Source organism: Silurus aristotelis, assembly GCF_946808225.1.
Source record: "Silurus aristotelis genome assembly, chromosome: 14".
NCBI classification, from domain to species: domain Eukaryota; kingdom Metazoa; phylum Chordata; class Actinopteri; order Siluriformes; family Siluridae; genus Silurus; species Silurus aristotelis.
This window is the reverse complement of record NC_139587.1, coordinates 16,827,519-16,849,262: the sequence shown is the minus strand read 5'-3', so window position 1 is coordinate 16,849,262 and position 21,744 is coordinate 16,827,519. Positions and strand designations below refer to the sequence as shown.

At 39.5% G+C, this 21,744-nt stretch overlaps 1 protein-coding gene across 5 annotated transcripts in view; it reads left to right on the top strand.

Moving 5' to 3' along the window:
* tenm2a (teneurin transmembrane protein 2a) overlaps positions 1–21,744 on the top strand; it is a 295,269-nt gene that overhangs the window by 86,619 nt on the left and 186,906 nt on the right. For 4 of the 5 annotated variants that reach the window (XM_083561553.1, XM_083561551.1, XM_083561552.1 and 1 more), the window contains exon 3: positions 4,431–4,703. In XM_083561553.1, the coding sequence (XP_083417679.1) occupies positions 4,431–4,703 (273 nt within the window). The remainder of the gene's footprint in view (positions 1–4,430; positions 4,704–21,744) is intronic. The other variant, XM_083561554.1, reaches the window with a different exon arrangement.

Below are 21,744 nucleotides of genomic sequence, written 5' to 3'. Positions count from 1 at the left end.
ATCTCTTAAAAATGTCTCTTAAATTGTTTGGCTTTACAATAAAAATTTACCTACGAGCTTCCAACGCTTTCCTCTTTCCCACCTGCCTACTCCACTCAAAACTGCAGTGACAAGTCACAGGTGGAGAAAGGCTTTCCTGGAAGTCCTTGTTGCTGTTCACTCAATTGCAGCAAGGGTTCAGTGCCACTCTTTTCATTTGCCATCATCAGACACTCCTTGCACTTATCTTTATGGCTCTTCCAGACTCCCCGGTGTTGTGAGCAGCTCACCTCTGTCTCCACCAGCATCGCCGAATACCTCACCTCTTCTGACTCTTGCAGCAGAGTTAACAGTCACCGTGCTCCACATATGACATATGACTGTCATTCAGCAGGGAGCTTTTATATCAAAGAGCAGTGTCTTTCCAAATCATAGAGTATCAACACCGAGGCTGTGATGATAAAAAAAAAAATACAAGGCAGAAGGTTAAATAAAATCGAAGTAGTTTTATAAATTCTCAGAATGCAATTTTCTGTAATGAGCTTTTACAGGTTGACAATTTAAAGAAATACAAACATTTGAAAGGAACAGTTTGCAATTTTGTCATTAATGCTGCTGCATGTTTACATTTACTTGTTCATTGAGCACGCGTACAGTATGTAATTGTGCCAGCGGTGCGAGAGTGGAGGGTGGAGACGGACGGAACGAGCGGTAAGAAAGACCTGCAGCTGATGAGACTAATCGGTGCGCTGTTTCAGTACGGCGGCGCCAAGAAAGAGGAGCGAGACACCAGCCTCGGGGAGAAAGAGAGAGAGAGAGAGAGAGACCAAGCAGAGACAAGCGAAAGGTTCGCCGAACGGTGACTGTGAAAGATGTGCCAGCTGGCGAGTGCACTCGGGCGTACGCCCGTGAAAGGCGTGCCGGTCCGCGTGGAAACCTGGGCAGGCGCCAGAGAGAGAAAACGCGCCGACCGGTCGCCGGTCGGACGTCAAGATGGAACCGTGAGTGTGTGGGTGAGCCCCGGGTGACTGGAAAGGAAAAAAGAAAGCTCTGCTTTAACCAGCACGTCTTTCACAGGGACTCTTACGCTTATCTCTGCTTGGTCTCTCTCCTCTTTCTTGGCGTCGCCGTACTGAAAGAGAGCGCACTGATTAGTCTCATCAACTGCAGGTGTTCCATCCGGCTCCGCCCTCCACTCACTCACCGCTGGCCCAGTAATATTTAGATTTAATTAGATTTATATTGAGCATTTATTTATTTTATTTTATTTATTTTCTTTATCAGACTTAGTATTTATATTCCAATAAATTAGTTTTGGGTTGACTATTTTACATTTATTCACATGCAGTATTGTATTATGTGTAAAATGTTTTATCATTGTGTATAGGATTATATGCACTGAAAACTAAAACTGTTCTTTCATAGAAATGCATTGGAATGGCGCCAGATGTTCAAAGTTAGAAAGAAAAGAGTATTCAACTCCCCAAAAGAGTTACACATTGCTAGATTCTGGGTCCAGTTTCACCGTTTTATTATTGCGCAGCTGAATTTCCAGAGAATGGAGATTGATTTCTAATAGTCGCATTCACAAGGATAAGGTGCCCCACCCCCATCCCCATTTTAAAAAGGAGGACCAGAATTTAACTCGTTGAGATTTTAGGAATGCAGTCTCAAAGCAGTGTTGCAGAGAGACCGCCTGTGGCAAAGTCACAGCTAAAATAAAACCCGGTGTCAGATTGCTGTAATGGTTATTTCTTATGTAGGATCTCAAAGCAGCCTTTAGACGATCTGTAGGAGAGGGTGAGGTTCTCTGGTGCGACTTTTCCCAGAACTGCAGAAAAAAAAAGATTAAAAGCACAGCAGGACCGTGCATTGGCCCTGTGGGGTGCCAGATACGGACACACTTCTTTTGCAAAGTATCTCTATAGACTCTATAGTTCTTTTTAAGAAAAAAAGGTTAATTGCTTTGTTCGAATGGAATTGTCTGTAATCATCCTGGTCATGGCTTTCTTTGCTGTTTTCTTGTTGGTGATATATTTCATATCAGTGACTAGCTCTGTTGGGGTGGGTGGGGTGGTTCACCTTGTTTCTTCTCTCTGGAAAAGCTTTAATCTTTTTTTTTTTTTTACCTAGCTGAAGAGAAGATACTTGAGTTACGTTCATCATATGGGAATTGCATTCTGATCATTTTCTGTAAAAATCAATCAGTGCAATGGTTTTTATTTTGTTTACGTTAGTTTACTTTTATGCGCTACAGCTGCTTTCAACGGACCCCTGCAAGTTGAATGAATTTCATCAGAAGGCAAATCCTTGGATGGATCAGCCTGCGAATCGCTCGTTGTGCACGAAGACAGACTCGTCCACCCTGCATCTGCATCACCTATAGCGGAACGAGCTCAGAACAAACTGCACTGCGCAAGGACAAACGCTTCTACAGGCGTCGGCGTTCATTCAGTGCGCACAATCACTTTTCAAAAGCCAGAGCTGCATTCCTCTCATACTCACCACAAACTCCGAGACTGTTCATCTGGGCAGGAAAAGATAGAGTTTACTCTTGATTCTACGTTTCACAGCGTTGAAAAATTTGAAGATGCAAGCCGTTTGTTAAAATGAGCGTTATTTTTAAACAAAAGGAAATTACACGCACCAACGGGAATCTCTTCTCTTCTCTTCTTGATCTCAGTCTTATCTTTGCATGAGACAGACTTTTTATTAACACAACTACTCAGTGATCCAGTTATGTCGAGATTTAATAAGATTCAGACACCAAACCATTACCCTGGTTAATATTGCTGCATTTTAGGCCGTTTTTTATCATTAAAAAAATTGCCTTATGAAAGTTCTTCCATTCTCTATTGCTCTCCTTGTTTCACATACCAGAAAACATGGTCACATACCTCCCATTAATTATGGTTGTACAATTTTATAAGCTTCATGTGAGCACATAAGGACAGATGAAATATAGTAGCGTGCGCACGTGCACACACACACACTTTTTTTGCTCATACATGAAACTCTTCTTTGGCTCTATTTTTATTTTGTCAGTTAATTTTTTTTTTTTTTTTTATTATTATCTATTCATTTATTTATATTGTTGCAATTATTTTAATATCGCATAAAGCAAAAGTATTCAAAACTAAGGCTTCAAAAACCAAGTAATTTATTATTTGTAATTTGAAATCGGTAATTACTAAAATTTTGAATTGTTATTATAACGATTTAATTGAAATTAAATACATTTTATTACTGGTCATTTTAAATTCCGGACATAAAATTAGATATTCGGCGAGACAGATTTATCAATGAGACCTATTTTAATGAGACCGATCATTTCCAGTGACGTTCCATTTCCAGTGCTGATCCCTTTTTTGTGTGGTTTGGATAAAACCGTGACAAATATTTTTCTTTCTTTTGCTCATGTGAAGCTCTTTCCTGTGTTCATACAGTACCTAAAATAAAAAAAACACTACTATTGTAGACAGCTGCAAATTACATTTCAGCCTGAGCTATCAACTTGATATAGTCTGTATCTAAAGGTAATACCATAGTTATTATATTCATGGATGATTAGCCATATTGTTTTATTAGTATAAAGCCTACACAATTGAGAGCAGTTTCTAAGTAAAATATTATTATGAATTCAGATCAATCTTAAAGTAAAATGCTAATATTACATGTGGAGGTACGACCAAACACTGCTAACAATTCAAATTTTGCCTTCTTTCGCAGCTGATTGTGAATGATTGCACTGACAACGCTCTTTTAATTACTAGAGAGGAAGAAAGTTGCTGTGCATGCCTTTTTCTCTTAATTGCTTTTCCCTTGGCTTGGCTGTAATTGGGCCCCTCATTGTGTTTATTGATTTAATTTGATGCTCTTTAATCTGGAAAATGTTCTATATTTTTTCTAGCCTGGTCAGTTCAAACAGGTGCATTACTATACTTATGGCCGAGTTTCTGCAGTGCTCATTTAAACCTTTTACATCTTCATAATTTCTTGGTCTGTTGACTTGAAACATGCATAGGTCCACATCCATACATGGGTCTTATTTAAAATGCTGCCTCAAAGTTAAATGTTGCACTGTAGCTTTTAGATTTCTCATTACTGGAACTAAGGAGTTGAGCTTAAACACATTCTACTATGAAAATGCCCCTGTGCACAATGTGAGGTCCATGAACACTTTGGGGATGAACTGGAACAGCAGGCCCTTTTACCAGACATCAGTGCCTGATTTGACTAAATCACTAAATCTTGTGATTGAGTGCACAAATTTAATAGCCATGTTTATAACGTTAAGTAAAAAAAAAAAAAGCCTTTTCAGAAGAGTTGAGAGGCTGTTTCAGTGTTTTAAATAAGTGCATACAAGTTGTATATTTGGTTCACCCTGTCCCTCTCAATGCTCTGAAAGACAATTCAACATAAAAGTAATTGAGTCGCTCATGTGTTTGCAGGAAACTTCACTCTGGCAGAGTTGGGGATCTGCGAGCCCACATCCCACCAGAACACCTACTGCCCCAATCTCGGGCTACTGCACGGCTATGCTCTGAGCGCAGGCTCTGACGCTGACTCAGATCCTGAAGGCCCCATCTCTCCAGAAAGAGCCATGCAGCTGTGGAGCACCCGCAACGTCAAGTCCCGCCACAGCTCCGGTCAGTCCAGTCACGAGAACTCGGCCCTGACCCTCACTGATTCTGAAAACGAGAACAAGTCTGATGACGAGTCAGGTAGGTGGGAGTGAATGAAGATAGGCGCAAGTAAGCGACTTAGATAGGGTGAAGAAAAGCTCTCGAGGCTCCCAATGCGATTTTAGTGTTGAACTCTGCAGAAATAAAAAAGGCAAGGATTTAAATGTATGGGTTTAGTTCATTTGCATTTATTGTGTTTTGTGGCTCACTGTTTCCTCACATACAAAATGAAGTAAGGTGTCTTGGGGGAACAGTTCATTGTAACAGCAACCCACACAAATATATCAGGTATTTGTTTTACATTAACTAAATGTAGAGGCTGAGAAGAGTAGGTAAAGCTGTTTTTACACCGCATGTTTAGACAGAACTGCCCTCTGAGTCTGGATCTGGATCTGGATGATTCATCCTAATGTTCTAATTCTGCTGGAGATTCTACACTCATGACTCACCTTCAGCTTCTGCCCCACATACTGTAGATACCCAACAGATTTGTACTTCCCAAAAAAACAGTTCAAGTATGCTTAAGCCTTACCTGGATATTTGTACCTAAGCACTCCTTCTACTATCATTCATTTATTCACAATCCACTCGATACTTGGTGTTGTTTCACTTGTATTATGCAATACAGCTATAAAGTAATGATTTTTAATCCACTATCTTCAGTCAGGCTTTCACTTATAATCCTTCGCTTGTCCTCTCAGGATTCTTTTTATTTTTATTTATCCCACTTTTCCCTGTCGCTTCTTAATTAGGGATCTAAATTTGAATAGTGATTTCCGTCAAGCTGCTTAGTGAAAGTGTCTATTGTTGTGTCCATAGTGCTATGCAGATAAAATTTAAATTGAATACACTGATGGCAATTATCACCGCCTGTGCCTGCCTCTTCATTCCACAGAGCAGTAGATCTGAAGGTTTTGGAAATATCTTATGTCCAAACATATGAGAAAACTGGAGCATCACACCTGTGTGTGCTTTTCAGCATCCAATCCTTTTCACCCCACTGTACTCTTAGAATAGCTTTCATTCTTCTCAGGAGGCTTTCCACTTGTCTGTGGAGATGTGTGCAAGTTCATCCAGAATTGCCTTAGTGAGATGATGTTGTCGTAGTCGCATCCTGGTCCATTCCATAGGCATCCAGTAGGGATTGAGGTCAGGGCTCTGTGCAGGCCACTGGAACAGGTGTGGACCTAGAAAATTGTACCTTTATAGCATAAAGACATCCTATCGAATAGTGTGCTTCTCCTTTATTAAAGAGCAATACTAAATATACAAAAGAAAATAACTCGGGTCTTTTAAAATGTGCAAGTAATGAATTCCCTTTTTAAAAAAATTATTTTTTGCTGAAATTGCATACGAGAATATCTGTGAAAACTAAACCCATTTAATTGCCATGTTACATCAAAATGCAAATACAAATATATAATAATAAAATTAAAATCATTCATAAAAATCAATTTCAAAATGACTTCAAAAAACGACAAACACACTGTCCGGTGATTTCTTGATGTTTTAGTTTGAAATGATCCCAAACTTTGGAAACGTTCTTTCGTTTTCTTCAGGCCTAAATCTTCTCCTCGCCCCTCGCTGTTTTCTCCCTGTCCCTCGATTATTCATCCTGCAGCATTTTCTGTGTTACTTGTCCAGAGCGCTCCAGAGTTTAGTGGGTGGTGCGTCAGTAATAATGGTCTGTGGGGAAACACAGCGCTCCGTGTATAGTTGAATGGACTAGACGAAGTATACGAAAAGAATTTGCCTCGATGCGTTTTTTGTATTCGAATTACTCAAGTTACTCGAGGAATCGTTTCAGCTTTAGATGAATGTTTATTACACAATAAACACAATGGCCTGCTTGACAGGAGGATTCTTTTGAGCGACTGTTTTCCATTTAAAAGTTGTCATTCACGCATCTGTTTCATTTTATTCCAAGGCTCCAGTTTATATTTTCTCTCTAGTGTTTCCCCTGGCAGTTCTTGTGCATCACATCCTCCGATTCCATGTTTCCGTGTTAATTCGGTGCCATCCTAATCCCTTGCTTGGCTTGCAGTAGGTGTCAAACGAGGTTAATGAAAAGACAAACCCCCCCCGCCTAATTAACAAGATTCACACACAACTGTAGCAGTTCCGTCAGCTGTGAACTCCAACATCAGAAAAAAAAAACCTCACCCAATTTATCAAACTTCTCAACAGCTATTGAATGCATAAAAAACACCTTGGAAGAGAAGTGACTTTCATCTCACGAGCTGATAATTGCATCTCAGCTAATTGCCATGCTAATCTCTGAGCCACGGTTTATTAGCACGATTATTGTTTTGTAGCTCAGGACTGCGCAAGGACACAGAAGGTACAGGCCTCCAAATCGTACTGCATTTACCGTCCTGAAGCTGGTCCTAATGTAGATTATTCATTAAAAACACTGAGCCATACTTGTTATATTTGCAATGTTTGTTTTACTTAAATGATTTTGATCCATGATGTTAAAACGTGTATTAAAGAGAAAATAAAAAACACTTGAAAGCTGGTATAAGAGCAGCGCTAATTCTCTGAAAATAATGCTGTATTTAGAAATAAAGGCATAGAGGAAAAAATACGGAATAAGGATAAGTGAACCTGCCTCTTGCTTTAAGATTTATATCGTCCTCTCATTGTCTCTTTGTGTAAAGAGATCCAAAAGCTGTCTTTCTCTCACCCCGTCATCTTCCACTATCGCCTCAGTATGGATGTGTCAGCAGTGCCAGTCATTTTGACTGACGAGTGTCACTCAATAGCTTTAGCATATGGTAGCATAAATAGCCGAGTAAATATTTCAATTTGTTATCTCTTGCTTGCCTGCTTTCACAAACACTAAGTTTTGAAACAGTTAAAATAAAAAAAAAATAATGAAAGAAAGAAAGAACAAAAGATTTTTATAGACACCAGACTGTAAGATTCGTATGTGGATTTTGAACATACCTTTCCACATTAAGTCCCCATTTGCTGTTATAATAGCCTTCTCTCTTCTGGGAAGATGTTCCACTAGATTTCAGGTACTGGTGTAGGGTGTTCTAATTCACCCCAAGGGTGTTCAGAGCAAAATCTTCCACTCCATCCCATGGAAACCCTTATATGCATTGTCATCTGGAATATAATTATGTCTCCTAGTGTAAGTGAAGTGAACATTTTAAATGTAAAAAAAAAAAGCGTATACAGTCATGTGACTCCAACTTGGTAATACGCTTAGATATGACTGAGTATGAGAATATGGGTACATGGTGTCCTGCCATGTACTGGCATTCCATCTTACGTATTCCTGGCTCACGCCCAACGTTCTTAAGATCTACTGACTGTGATCATGGCAAAGCTGTTTATTTGGTTGTAAGGACACCTAGAACATCTCTACTGTCTCCTCTGATTGCACTCTGTAGAGCTCCCAGGTCGATAGTGATGTAGACCAACCACAGCACAGAGACAGTCACCTAGAAATTTATCTTTTGTTTTTTGAGTAGATCTAATAATTTATTGGGGGACAAAAATAGGGGTTTCTATGTCTGGCAAGAATGAAACAGAGTCTCGGATTAATCTTTATATGTGAATTTACTGTATATAATTAATATTTGGATAGTACATGACCGAAGTGTATTCATGCCTCTTGTATCACGCGCATAGGCGAGGGGGTACACAGGGCAGTGAGGAGGTTGGTAATGAGGCCGCATGTCTAGCTGATTGTCTAATTAAGCAGCCTGGATCCTGGTTCTCTTGGCCTTTGCTTCTCAGCCGCCTGCTCCTGAGTGATTGATTAGGGCGAACTATTCCGGTCTGAGAAATGACTCAGATGTCCTCACCTCACAAGGGCACGGACGTCCATGTCTCCGACACCGCTACTCTCTTTGTGCTCCCTTTCCGCCTTCCAACTGCGTGCTTTCTGTTTACAGCGCCAACATTGTTCCAGCACACCATGTTGCACTTTAATGAGTCCGAGCCATCACTTTTGCGAAGATTATATTGGACACAAGTACATGCATCAAAACAGTTGGTGTCTGACAGGACTTTTAAAACAAGCATTCTGGCAGCACGTCTGCTGCGTTTTAGTTTGCCGTTATATTCGCGGCTACGCCGGGGTGTAGCCGCTCCCTCAGGCCCAGAGCAGACCACGTATAAACGTTAGCATCACTGTCACGCTCCGTCGCCCCCTGTTTGTTTGCATAGGTGTACACAGACAAGGGATAAAAAAATTATCCCATCATTCAATTAAAGTCCCACATGACTCGCCAACGGACCACGTCGGCCGATCAGCATTGCACATCACGTTCAGCCAACAAAGGGGACCGAGCGCCTCGTGCTGGGAGGAGAGTGGGGAGTTTTTGCCTGCTGGATTATTTGTATTCTCCGTCACTGAGCATTGAAGAAGCTTTGCTGGAGACTCATAAATAAAAGGTCCAATTTATTTATTTTTTTACAGTTCTGTCATATTATAGAACATTAAAAACTTGTCATATGTTGTCATGATTGTTTATAGTTCTCGTGTATGATTTGTAACGTACGTTAGGGGAGAATTGTACAGTCATGTGACGTTGGTGAAATTTAGCACTGCTATACCACCACTAAGCAAACATAATAAATCAGTTACAGCCATGTACCAGGAGTCAGTGGAAAACATTTGGATAATCATAAATCATGCTTTGTGTAATTTCTGCTCACATTGATGAGGTAGATACATTAAATCAACATGAGTTAATGCAGTCTATTATGTTCCTTAAAGAAGATGAATGAATAAGTCTCCTCAAGTAAGCGAAGTCACATCTGTGTAAAGTGGCACATGGAGGAGAACAAGGACGTATTGATGTTTTTGTAGGGCGTAAATTGCCTGGTTTTTTTGTTTCACTTGGTTGGAATTATTTGGAATGAATCATTGTGTGTGTGTGTGTGTGTTGCATAATTTCTTTAATAAGGACTTGACAAGTGTGTCTATTCTTTTCTGATTCCGAATCTGATTGACAGTGTCACCCTTCCCCTCCTAGGACTGTTCATTAAAGGTACTGTGTGTGGTATATTTTCACCCACAAACCTCGTACCTCTGACAAATTGAGTGACAAAACCCCTTTCATTATTTAATATTTATTTCGCTATATACCAGAATATGTTGAAGTTTCACAATTATGACTGCAAAAGAAAATTAAGCTAAAATGCATTATATTTTTAAAAATAAGTAATTATGTATTTTCATTTATGGCATAAACAGTGTGTGAAACCCATTTCCAACCTTCACACTTTGACATATTCATATGATGTGTCTTGACAGCGCGAGTCAATGCCATGCACCTATTTAGACATCAATAACGGAGAGTCGAGGTCTCACTTTTCCCCCCAGCATTCAGCCGTTTACTCCTGACCTCCTCTCTCCCGCCTGAGACTTTCTCTCCGAGTGAGAGGTTGAAGAGGGAAACAACCGAAAGCTGTTTTTTGAGTTTCACAAAGGTCATATTGACTTCCTCTACTAAAACCATGAAAGAGAAGAAAAGGGAACGGTTTGTGCGAGGGAGGCAGGAAGCTCATTTCTTTGGCACATTTAGCAAAAAACATCCAGTGGCTGATAGGGTCTTTCACATAGTTAAACCTTTTCGGTCTGCTGTCTACCTGTGTGTCAATATTAAAGCACACGCAGTGCATTGAACACACACACACACACACACACACACACACACACAAAAGAAAAATCACTGTAGCATTACTGCATTATAAGCTGGAGTGCAAAACGTATTTCTGTTATCAATGTTAGCATTTTTAGAAATTAGTCTCATTTTATTGATAGTTCATTTATATATAAGAGAATTATATATATATATATATATATATATATATATATATATATATATTTTTTTTTTTTAATTATTATTATTATTTTTTTTATTTATTTATTTTTTTTTGTATCACATTGAATTTAAAAGCACACAATAGCATGTCATGGTCAAAAGAACATGAACACCTGACCATCCCAATCATATGTAATACCATTCCAGAGTTTGTGTGCTTTTTCCTTTTACAGATTTATTTTCTTTTTTCTTCATTTTAACAGAGGTAAAGTGATAAATAAAAAAGGAAGCTGTTTTTCGTTATTCCTAAGCATTCAGTAAATTGATGCTCGCTTAGCAGATGTACTTGTAAAACTGCCAATCTTGTCACCTTTCTCAACCAAAAGAACACTTGTAAATTTTTGTGGCTGCGGCGGCAAATAACATCGATCTCGGTTGAAAAAATTTACATGCATTAGATGGAATACGAGCCGGCTTGGGCATTGATTTAGGCATAAAATGTCCCAGGTTTACACGCTTGGGCCTGCCATGCGCGCTCTCTCTCTCTCTCTCTCTCTCTCTCTCTCTCTCTCTCTCTCTCTCTCTCTCTCTCTCTCTCTCTCTCTCTCTCTCTCTCTCTTCTGTGTCTTTCCATCTGCCTGTCCCACTGAGCTTTCCCTTCTGCTAAACATCAGCACTGCTATAGCTGTTTATTAAAGGCCAGCTTTAGTTAATGAATCAAGCCCAGGCCATGTCAGGGGGCTTTTAATGTGCACAGATCAATTGGTCGCCTCAGTAAATCTCAAACAAGCCTTTATCCCATCTCATCTGAAAGGGCTGTGGGGCCGACCGTATGCTAACCCACTGCCAGGGACGAATAATACGTCATAGACAGTGTTCTGACTTGGACGTCACAGTGGATTAATGTTGTTGATGTGGGTGGTGGTGCATGGCCGTTCTTAGTTGGTGGAGCGATTTGTCTGGTTAATTCCGATAACGAACGAGACTCCGGCATGCTAAATAGTTACGCGGCCCCTCGCGGTCGGCGTCCAACTTCTTAGAGGGACAAGTGGCGTTCAGCCACGCGAGATGGAGCAATAACAGGTCTGTGATGCCCTTAGATGTCCGGGGCTGCACGCGCGCCACAATGGTCGGATCAGCGTGTGCCTACCCTACGCCGAGAGGCGCGGGTAATCCGCTGAACCCCATTCGTGATTGGGACTGGGGATTGCAATTATTCCCCATGAACGAGGAATTCCCAGTAAGCGCGGGTCATAAGCTCGCGTTGATTAAGTCCCTGCCCTTTGTACACACCGCCCGTCGCTTTCTAAGCTAAGAAATATGTTATCTATATCTGATGCAGAGAAGCTCGTCCATGCGTTTATGACCTCTAGAATAGACTACTGTAATGCATTACTAGGTGGATGTCCTGCATCATTAATAAACAAGCTTCAGTTAGTTCAGAATGCCGCAGCAAGAGTTCTTACTAGGTCAAGAAAATACGATCATATAACCCCAATCTTATCGTCCCTACATTGGCTTCCTATTAAGTTTCGAATAGACTACAAACTACTGCTACTCACTTATAAAGCACTAAATGGTTTGGCTCCCATGTATCTATCCAGTCTTTTAACACGCTACAATCCGTCACGCTCCCTGAGATCTCAAAACTCTGGGCTTCTAGTAGTTCCTAGAATAGCAAAGTCCACTAAAGGTGGTAGAGCATTTTCACATTTAGCTCCTAAACTCTGGAATAGTCTTCCTGACAGTGTTCGGGGTTCAGATACACTCTCCCAGTTTAAGTGCAGATTAAAAACATATCTTTTTAGCAAAGCCTACACATAACACACATCACATCATAACCTTGTGCTTCAGAACATCTGATCACATGCACATTATCAACTTGTGCTGTTAATATCATGAACAGCAGCTACGCTAATTCCTCTCCACTGCTTCTCTTTCTCTCCCCATCCCGAGGCATCCTGAGGTTTGGCCAGCTCCAGTCACGTCCCACCTCGTGAAGATTATGGACCTATGGATGATCATGGAGAAGTAGATGCCGAGTGTTTAAAGGCCCTGGCATGGAGAAGCTGATGCTGGATCTATGATGATCACAAATTGTTCTGTATTGTTGAAAGATTTATGACCAAACTCTTGATGTCACCCATATGAGGATGGGTTCCCCTTTGAGTCTGGTTCCTCTCAAGGTTTCTTCCTCATATCATCTAAGGGAGTTTTTCCTTGCCACTGTCGCCACGGCTGCTCATCAGGGACAAACGCACACCATTCACCTTCACTGTTGTTTTCTGTAAAGCTGCTTTGAGACAATGTCTGTTGTGAAAAGCGCTATACAAATAAACTTGACTTGACTTGACTTATTACAGGGAGGGAAAGGTGGTATATGTTTGGTTTTTCTGTTGCACTGGGGTCTGTTCCCTCTTGTCCGTTTGCTAGTAATTTTACTCTGATTACCATGCACTGAAAGCTCTCGTCTTTTAAACGATAGTCCACTGTCAAGTCTTATGCCGAGTGCATCAATTACCTGGACACTTATTTACGTACATCCAGTGGAATAATAATAATAATGCTCATACACACACATTAGTTTTACTCTCCTTCTAAGGACCTTTCCAAAATGTACATTTTATATTGAATATTTAATATATTTTTGTTTCTTTTTTTTTTTTTTTAATAAAATAATGTGTTCACAAATGCACACGTCCAGTTCTATTCATCCTTAATTTTAATCACCTAAGACGACTAGAATATAAACATGCCTCACTGTTCCTACTGTGCCTCATTTACATCTCTGCTGGAAAAAATACACACGTACCCACTCATGCACATCCTGCGCTTTCTGTTTTTCTTTTTTACTCTTTTTTAAATGATGGTTTTTAGTTCTTTCTGGAACAGTTCTCTGCATGAAGGCACTGGTCACACGTAACATCGCTTAGCTTTATGAGTACACTGACTCGAGAGCGGCACTGCTTTGCACTAATTACAAAACACACACGGCCGCAGCAGTCATAGTTCATTTATCACGCTTGATAGAAGCAGTAGTGAAACAGAAGTTTTCATTGTGTGCGAGCAGTGCCCGAGGCCGCCGAATCTGATTACTTAGTGGAACGTTTGATGCGTACAATGTGCTGTTTAGTAATAGATTCATCAGTACTAATTCTCACCTTCGATTAGTGGCAGAAGACTTTGATTTTGCTTTAGCCAGCCCAGACACCCGATGCCCACAGTTCAGTGTGAATAGTAAATCTCTTTCTTTTATGCTTTCACAATCCTGTCTGGAGTGTTTGAGCTCAGTGTTACTGCAATCATAAGCGATGTCGACATTTCAACCATTTATAAATCACAGCAGGCTTTCAATGTTAATCTTAATTTGTGATAAACATTATAGGATAAATAAAATTTCATAGAACTAGAACGGGAATATAGAAAATAAAGATGAATTCACACTTTTGTGAAAATATAAGACCCACAGAAGACAGAAGTAAATACTGAAACTCACCTCAGGACTGTATTTTTAATTAAGCTGATGATTCCTATTGGTCATTTTGGGCTTAATATGAACTTTGATTAATGCAAGTTTGTCTGCTTATTTGGCTTATTATCCAATACCTAGAATCAATCTCGCAATCGAGATGCAGATTTCTGTCGGCGATTCGCTCCTTCGCTTTGTTTGTGGCAGCACATTCGCCACAAAGCACCTGCCGGCAGTCCGCATCTTCGTTTCACTGTTTGTTTTCAAGCGCATTTGTTGTGGTTCGTGCCACTTACGTCTTTGTTGGCATTTATGTTATGTCTCGTTACATCTTTTCATTCTCTGAATCTTCCAGCAGTCTGAGATCAATTATGAATGAAAAAAGGATTTCTAATAAATGGAATCAGACATGAATTACAAACGAACACATTTACAGTAATGCATGAAGAAGAGGAAAAAAAGGATGTGCATATATATGTATATATATATATATATATATATATAAAGTATGTGCAGTGTCATCATAAAAACATATATGAAATGTTCAGTGTCTGGATGGATGGATAGATGGATGCATAGATAGATAGATTTGTATAAACGTTGAACATATAAACAATAAACATTGTCACAAAGCAGCTTTACAGAAATAGAGAAATAAATAGACAAATAAACATTTTAAAGACATGAATTAGTCTCTTTCAGTACATCTGTAATACATTAGCCAGCAGTGACAATGGCAAAGTTAAACTGTCTGGGATAGTAAGAGGAAGAAACCTTGAGAGGAACCAGACTCATTTGTTAAAGTTGCAGACACATTTGTTATACGCAGCTCTAAATGTTAGCTTATATTTCATGTTAAGTAAATAAGGGTGAATATTCTATTTTCATAAGAGCTCAAAGAAACTTCTATTCACGATTATCAGATAGTTTTATAGTTCACACTATGTTAATATTTGGTCTTGTTCCTTTTTAAACAAAAGCTTGGGGTCGCCTTTTACAAGCTTCTCCCAACAATCTTGCCCAAATAATCCTTGTTAGTTTTGTGGGCCTTCCTGTTCGGACATGAAGTTCACAAAGCTTTTGTGGTTTTCAGATCAGGGCCTAGTGGTGACCACTGTAGTATTTTCACAAGATATTTTGTTATAACTTTGTAGGTTTACTGAGGATCATTGTCCTACTGGAAGACACAAACTTTTCTTCTAAACAATGGCCACTTTTGTATATTGCTGGTGATCAGCTGCAAATCTCTGGGATTTTTAAACCAGTTTGGATTTGGGGTTTCTTCCTTGCATGATATATTTTTAGACCATGGTGATGTAGATTTCCTTCAGTTGTTGACCAATCTTTTGTTACCTCCCAAACTTCATTAACCTGTTGTTGTCCTGGGTTTAGTTGAACCTGTAGGACCTAGGACGAAATTGGTCCACCTTTTCCGAAGATGCACAGCATTAGCATAAGGTTATGTTCAGATGCTTGTGGTCATTTCAGTTGTATTACAATTTTTTCTACAGAGAAACTGGGTATCTGGTGGTACATTTTTTTTTCTGAGCACAGTTGCTTGGATTTTTTAGTTATATATTATATTTAAAAGTAAACACGCATAATTTCTAAAAGCAGGCTATTATATGGTTATGCGTCTTCCACTTAGCTTTCATTTATAATGCTTTAGATGGTCATTACATTCATTTCTGCAATAATTCCAGACAGTCAGTGTGGTGCATTTAAACTTTTAAACAAATTGAATTATAAAGCAAAAAGAAATCAGTTATAAATAGGTTATTGCATGTAGAGGCTGTAATTGACTTACCAAAATAAATATTTATTCAAATTAAACTCTTTGCACCTTACATTGTTAAAAAGCCTTTATAAATAAAATTTATTTAATTTTTCATGCTAAACACAAAACACCGAATACAAATGCTAGTTGTCTTTACCTGTATGAGTACCACAGTTCATAACCATGTTAAATATTTACAGTGAATTATTACCGGTTTTCTGACCACAGTACCATGCATCTTCCATAGCATCCACACTGTGTAGCCACTCTTGATAGAATAGATACATAGATCCTGAAGAAAGAATGATGTCGCATCTGGTTGTTAACTGTGAATAGATCCGAAGCAAAGAATGTTGGATTTTTTTTACTTGCCTCTTGAGAACAACTGTGTTGTTTGGAGTCAGACCCTAAACAGACTGATTTAGTTTGCTGGTGGTGCAGTGTGTTGTGTGAACGGTTATGTAATGTTTTTATAGAAATTAATGCACCATGATGAATTATGCCAAAATATTATACTGACAGGCCAGGATTTTTTTGCGCTATGCAGCCAGAATTCATTCAGAACTTTTCTTTTATTATATTCAGGGTATCATGGGCATTTTTTTAAACACTTTTTTCAGTCTGTTAGTTCAGACTTATTTCAGGTGAAGAATTTTAGAAATATCTACTTGCTGTTTATTTGCCTGGTCGTCCTGAGAGTATGATCTGAGGTAGTGACTATTGCCTGTAGCTTCAGTTGTGGCTTCCCTAAGTACAGTATCATTCCTCATTAAAACAATGATAAAAAAAAATAAAAGGTACAGAGGTACAAGACTGGAGGAAACCTAAGACTCCTCCGGCCAAATCAATGATAGGAGACCCGAACAATCTACCACAGACAACAAAACAATAACAGCTGACAGGACAAATCCGAGCATGAATAATCCTGCCTTTTTAAATTCAATAAGGATGTAGAAGAGATAATGTTGGAACAAACCTGCTGGGGCTGTAGGTATTACATTCACAATGCACTCTTTAATGGGTTTGCTTGGGATGCTATAATTTAGTAGAGGAAATTATTGATCGTAGTTGCCATTTCCTGTTTTGAGTCTTGCCAAAAAGAGCCAGTGGACATTATTAGGCCAGGCTTGTATGGTCCTGGCATCAGAACTGGGACCCATTATGCCTCTCGGTGCAACTGCTACACGCAGTCTAGCAGCCTATATCAGATTCTAGGCCGTCTGTGGCTGTCCATGTAGTTTTTTTTCTTGCTTAGTACTGAATCTGCGGTACAAATCATTAATCTGTGAATATAAAATAAAATGAACGCTAAGGTCAATATAAAGTGAGGTTATATGCAAGCTGTGGATTATATAATTCAATAGGATAAAACTTTTTTTCCCTTTGACCAGTGTGGAAAGGATAAAGGTGATGTAATAGAAGGCTTTGTCCTGCGTTGAATAAAAATCGTCCCAGACTGCAGTAAAACTAGATTGGAGAGTAAAAATAAGATTAGAGTCTATGTTCTTCAAACGTTTTAGAATGTTTGTGCCAACTGCTCTGACTGCCCCAGACATCTACAAATTAGAGCCAACCAGCCCAGACTCAGCACAGTTAGTGGATTGTTTCTCTAAGCGTAGCAGTGTTATATAATGTAACCACACTATAGCTGACCCTGGTATTTCATACAGCACATTGTGTTTTCTGCACTATAATGTACCATAGTGGCTTTTAAGTGGCCTCTGCTGAAATGTTCTACATTAGGTTATAAAGATATTTTAGATCTTGACAAGTGAAAACTCACTAGTTCAACTGGTTACTTAGTTATTATCTATCTAATCTGTTAGACCAGCGGTTTTCAGCGTGTTTCAGGTCAAGGACCCCTTGATAGGGGTGAACACCCCTTGTGTGTTCACAAACATTACCACTGATCAGTTCTGGTGGTCTGGCCTGTTAATGCCATTTTCCTTCTAAAGCAGTTAAAGTGCTTGAAGTTATTTGTTGAGGTTTGAGAGGTAATGAAGGACAGAAGGCCTTTTGTAGTTCTAACCTTGTTTTTGCTATTTTGTTTCATTGCCCTTTGATAAAAACTTCGCTATATACACCATAGACCAAATGGAAAAAGTAAAAAGAAACTATACAACAATGATCCATTGGATGAAGAACGCACAGTTAAAAGAAAGATCAGAATAGATAAAATAGCACAAATCCAAAAAATCAGCGCTCATGAATCAGTGGTGAAGCAGTTGATACTAAAAAAAAAATGTGAAGAAATGTTATGATAAAGAACATTGAAGTAATCAGGGACCGAGTCAGGTTTAATTATTTAGTCATTTATCTGCATTATACTGGTCAGGGTCACAGTGGATCTGCAGCCAGTTCTGGGACACACTGGATGTGAGGCAGCGATCATTGTGAAAACGGAAAGCAATTTGCATTGTGTATGTGTGAGTCCACGTGTCCTGGTGTGTGCAGTCAGTTAAATGCAAATGTGATATTGGCTTTGGGAAAATGAAGTATGGGTCAGCATGTTGTGTTACACTGGTGGATTCTGGGAATCAGCTGCCATGGTTGAATCTGGCATGGCTTTAATATAGCTATGCACATGCATGTAACCGGGAGGTAAGAGGACAGTGGAAATTCCAGACAAATCCCACATGGACACAGGTAAGAATGCAAAACTCCACATTAACAGTAGCTCAAACTCACAGTTCTATCTGTCACAGCACTGTAATGTAATTGTGTTTAATAGCACATTGTTGTTTTTTTGGGGGTTTTTTTTCGTTCCTTGCCATGCTATATTTCCGTAAAGTTGAGAACCATTTTCATCTTGAGATGGTGCCTTACAACACCTTGTCCAAACTGCAGAAACACGTTTCGGATGAAAATGTGCCTTCAGTGCACTTTTGTAAACGGTTCCCATAATTTGTTGTTCGAATATTCGCACGGTAACCTGTTCTCTATTGTGTTCACCGGATTTCCTTCCCAAATGAACGAATAAATAGATAAATAAAAGCTGAGTTGTGATTGTAGAAAGAGTGAGTCTATGCAAGGTCACAGCATCAGAATCATGCTGAGAGAGGGAGAGAGGAAGAGAGATTATTTCTCATGGGAAAAAAATCAGCATGGGTTTCCATTCCCTCGGCTGCTTGAGCAAACACGAATGCCTCAAGACATTAAAACGCCTTCTTACTTAAGCGCTAGTAAGAACTTGTGACTCTGGCATGCATACTGTTTCTTGTGTTAATTTTTTTTTTCGGGAAGCTCCCTATTATAGTTATTCATAGCTTCCGTAAGTGACCTTGAGGGGCCTGGGCCGCATTTGTTTATCAATGCAAGTTTCATCAACTTTCTATTAGACGAGCAAGATAACAAGCCATCAGCACCACGACAATATGAGCTCCTCCATCGTAGAAAAGCCCAGGGTGACAGCAATACCAGGCTAACAGGACCACAGCTGAACATTCTCTCGGTCTCATTGCATCTCCCCACCCGTTATAGAGAGCAATTATGGCTACACAAGCAGTACAGTCTTCCGGAAGCTTCAGCAGTGTTAGGGAGGGTGCTTTGCATTGTGGCTCCTTTTATGGCTGCCTCCTTGGGAGCAGTAACAGTAGTAAAATATTACCCAACATTTATCCAAAACTTGCTGACTGCAACAGCACCCGGCTAATTGAGAATTTACTGGGCAATAATGACTTATCATACTCTGCTTACCGCAGCACTGATGCAGCCAGTCTCATTTAGCAAGCAGTAGTTTGGCCTTAATGAAGTCTGTAAATGTCAGAGAATGGCAGACAGAGTGTGCTTCAGGAGATAGTCATGTTAGGCTATCTTGGACTTATTAGATTCATGTCCTCCTGATAGGTGGAGAACAGGTGAAGGGAGCTGACTTTCATTTGTATGGCTCATTTTGTTATGCATGGGGCAACGAAACTGGTGTAACCGCTCTATGATATGAGGTTACGCATTGCTTCAGAATTCGTTCATTTTGCTATGCTGCTAGATTTCTGCCTAGAGAAACATTTCCTACCAAGAAATTCCCTACTAGTGGGTCACCAGTAGGGATACTGGTGTTTTGGGGCTTTTGGGAGCATTTTATTTCAGGTTGTATTAAATCTTATTTAGAATGACCTAACAAAAAAAAAGCTAAGTTTGTCCTTTAGAAGAAAGTATGTGAACTTTTTGGAGTCCTTGAAAAGCCATTTATAGCGAGCGTTAGCATAGCAGCTACACATAAAAATAAAAAAAGTTTTATTGTTATTTATAGAAAGCTTAAATCAGCATATTTTTAAAGCCTTTCCAGACCATTTAAGTATTGCCAAATAGGCTTGGAAAAGCAGTGGTATGTGTAAAATGATAGGCAGCTGATAATGCTGTAAATGTTATTAATGTCCCCTGACTTACTCCCCTATGTGCACTCTGTGTTTCTGATCTTCCAAGGGTTATGGGGCTTGTGTAATTGTCCTGCGTGGTATGTTTTATGTCTCTGTAGTATAAGCTGTACGATGGCGGCTCTTGACTCATGTCAGTGTGCAGTGAGCCGGGCCGACATAGATGGATAGCTGTGGTGAAACTCTAATTATTTGTTATGTTGGGGTGGGGGGGTATTCTCATCTCCTTTAACTAGTCTCCTTGGGAGACCTTTGAACGAAAAAGCCTTATTGATGAAGCTACCAAATGCACTTTTTCCACAGTGTGTATATGTTGAGAATATGTCTAGAATCAGGATTCTACATTTCAAATCAGATCACACTTATAGCAGTTGATTGCATATTTGTTGCGTCAACTGGCTCTTACCCTACTGTAAAAATGCACTTGCTTCCCCCACAGTATAAAGTAATGCATTCACTCCACTTAAGAGGGCGTGGTAAAAAAAAAAAATACGACACTATAAGAGCTAAACTCCATTTAGAATGCTGCTTTAGCAGTGACCTAACTCTCTCTGCCTGGATAACAAGATGCACATTGAGTAGTGTTCTCAATGCAGCAAATGGAGCCAGTTAATCGAGATAGGCACCATGGCCCTGGGCCTCTTAATATATCCGCGTGTTAGGAGGTGAGAGCAAGCAGCTCTTCATCAGCCTTAAATTAGAATCATTGTGAAACTTCTAAGTAATATAGTCAGGAATCTCTAATCATTTAAGTGAGAAGAGCAGATGCAGTCAAGCAAGCAACAGGACACCGAGTGCACTTGTGCATTGATAAACTAGACAGACAAGTGGTCACCCTCCTTAGTAAGGACAAGGGCGAATGGATATCATGTGCTATACTGCGGAAGCTAATAATGTCTTTACCTTATGTCACCTCTAAAGCGTAATTTAATGATGATGTTAATGACCTTTATGGGTTATTACTTTAAACTCTACACTAACTCTCTTTTACTCAACTTTTTTTTAAAGGGCGGGAATTAACCAATCCCAATTAAATGTGCATTGATAAAAGAAAGGATGTGTACCATGAAACACTGTAATGGCCACCATCACCCCATGGAAAAAAAATAATTGTTTTGTGCACAGTTTTGAAGTTAATGTTTGACACAAAGAGAAAAGAGATTATCAGCCAAAGAAACCCAACCCATGGTGAAACATGGTGGTGGGTGCATCAAACCATGAGGATGTTTCTCTTCTGCTGGGATTGGAGCTTTAGTCTAGATGGAAGGAATCACAGAGAGCTTCAAATGACAATACATATTTGGCATGGGTAAAGGAGAAGAAAATGTTTACCCTCCAGCACAGTGACAACCCAAAGCACAAATCCAATTCAGCAGTAGACTGGCTTCAGAAGAACAAGAATGGCCCAGATGAAAAAAAAAAAAAAAAACAACCCTGTAGAATGTGGTCCATTTTTCTGCAAAATAAATAAGTAAGGTTCAATAGGCCAGTCACCTCTATTAACTCAAACCATCTGCTTCTATGCACACTAGCCTTCCTAACTGCCCACAAGACAGAAGTGAACCTACAGTGTACAATTCCGTGTTTTTTGTAGTCTTTGCCAGTCAGCAGCCTTACAATTTCTTTCTCTTTTATGTTCGTAATCCATTTCTGTGGACCTTCTAGGGAAGCAATC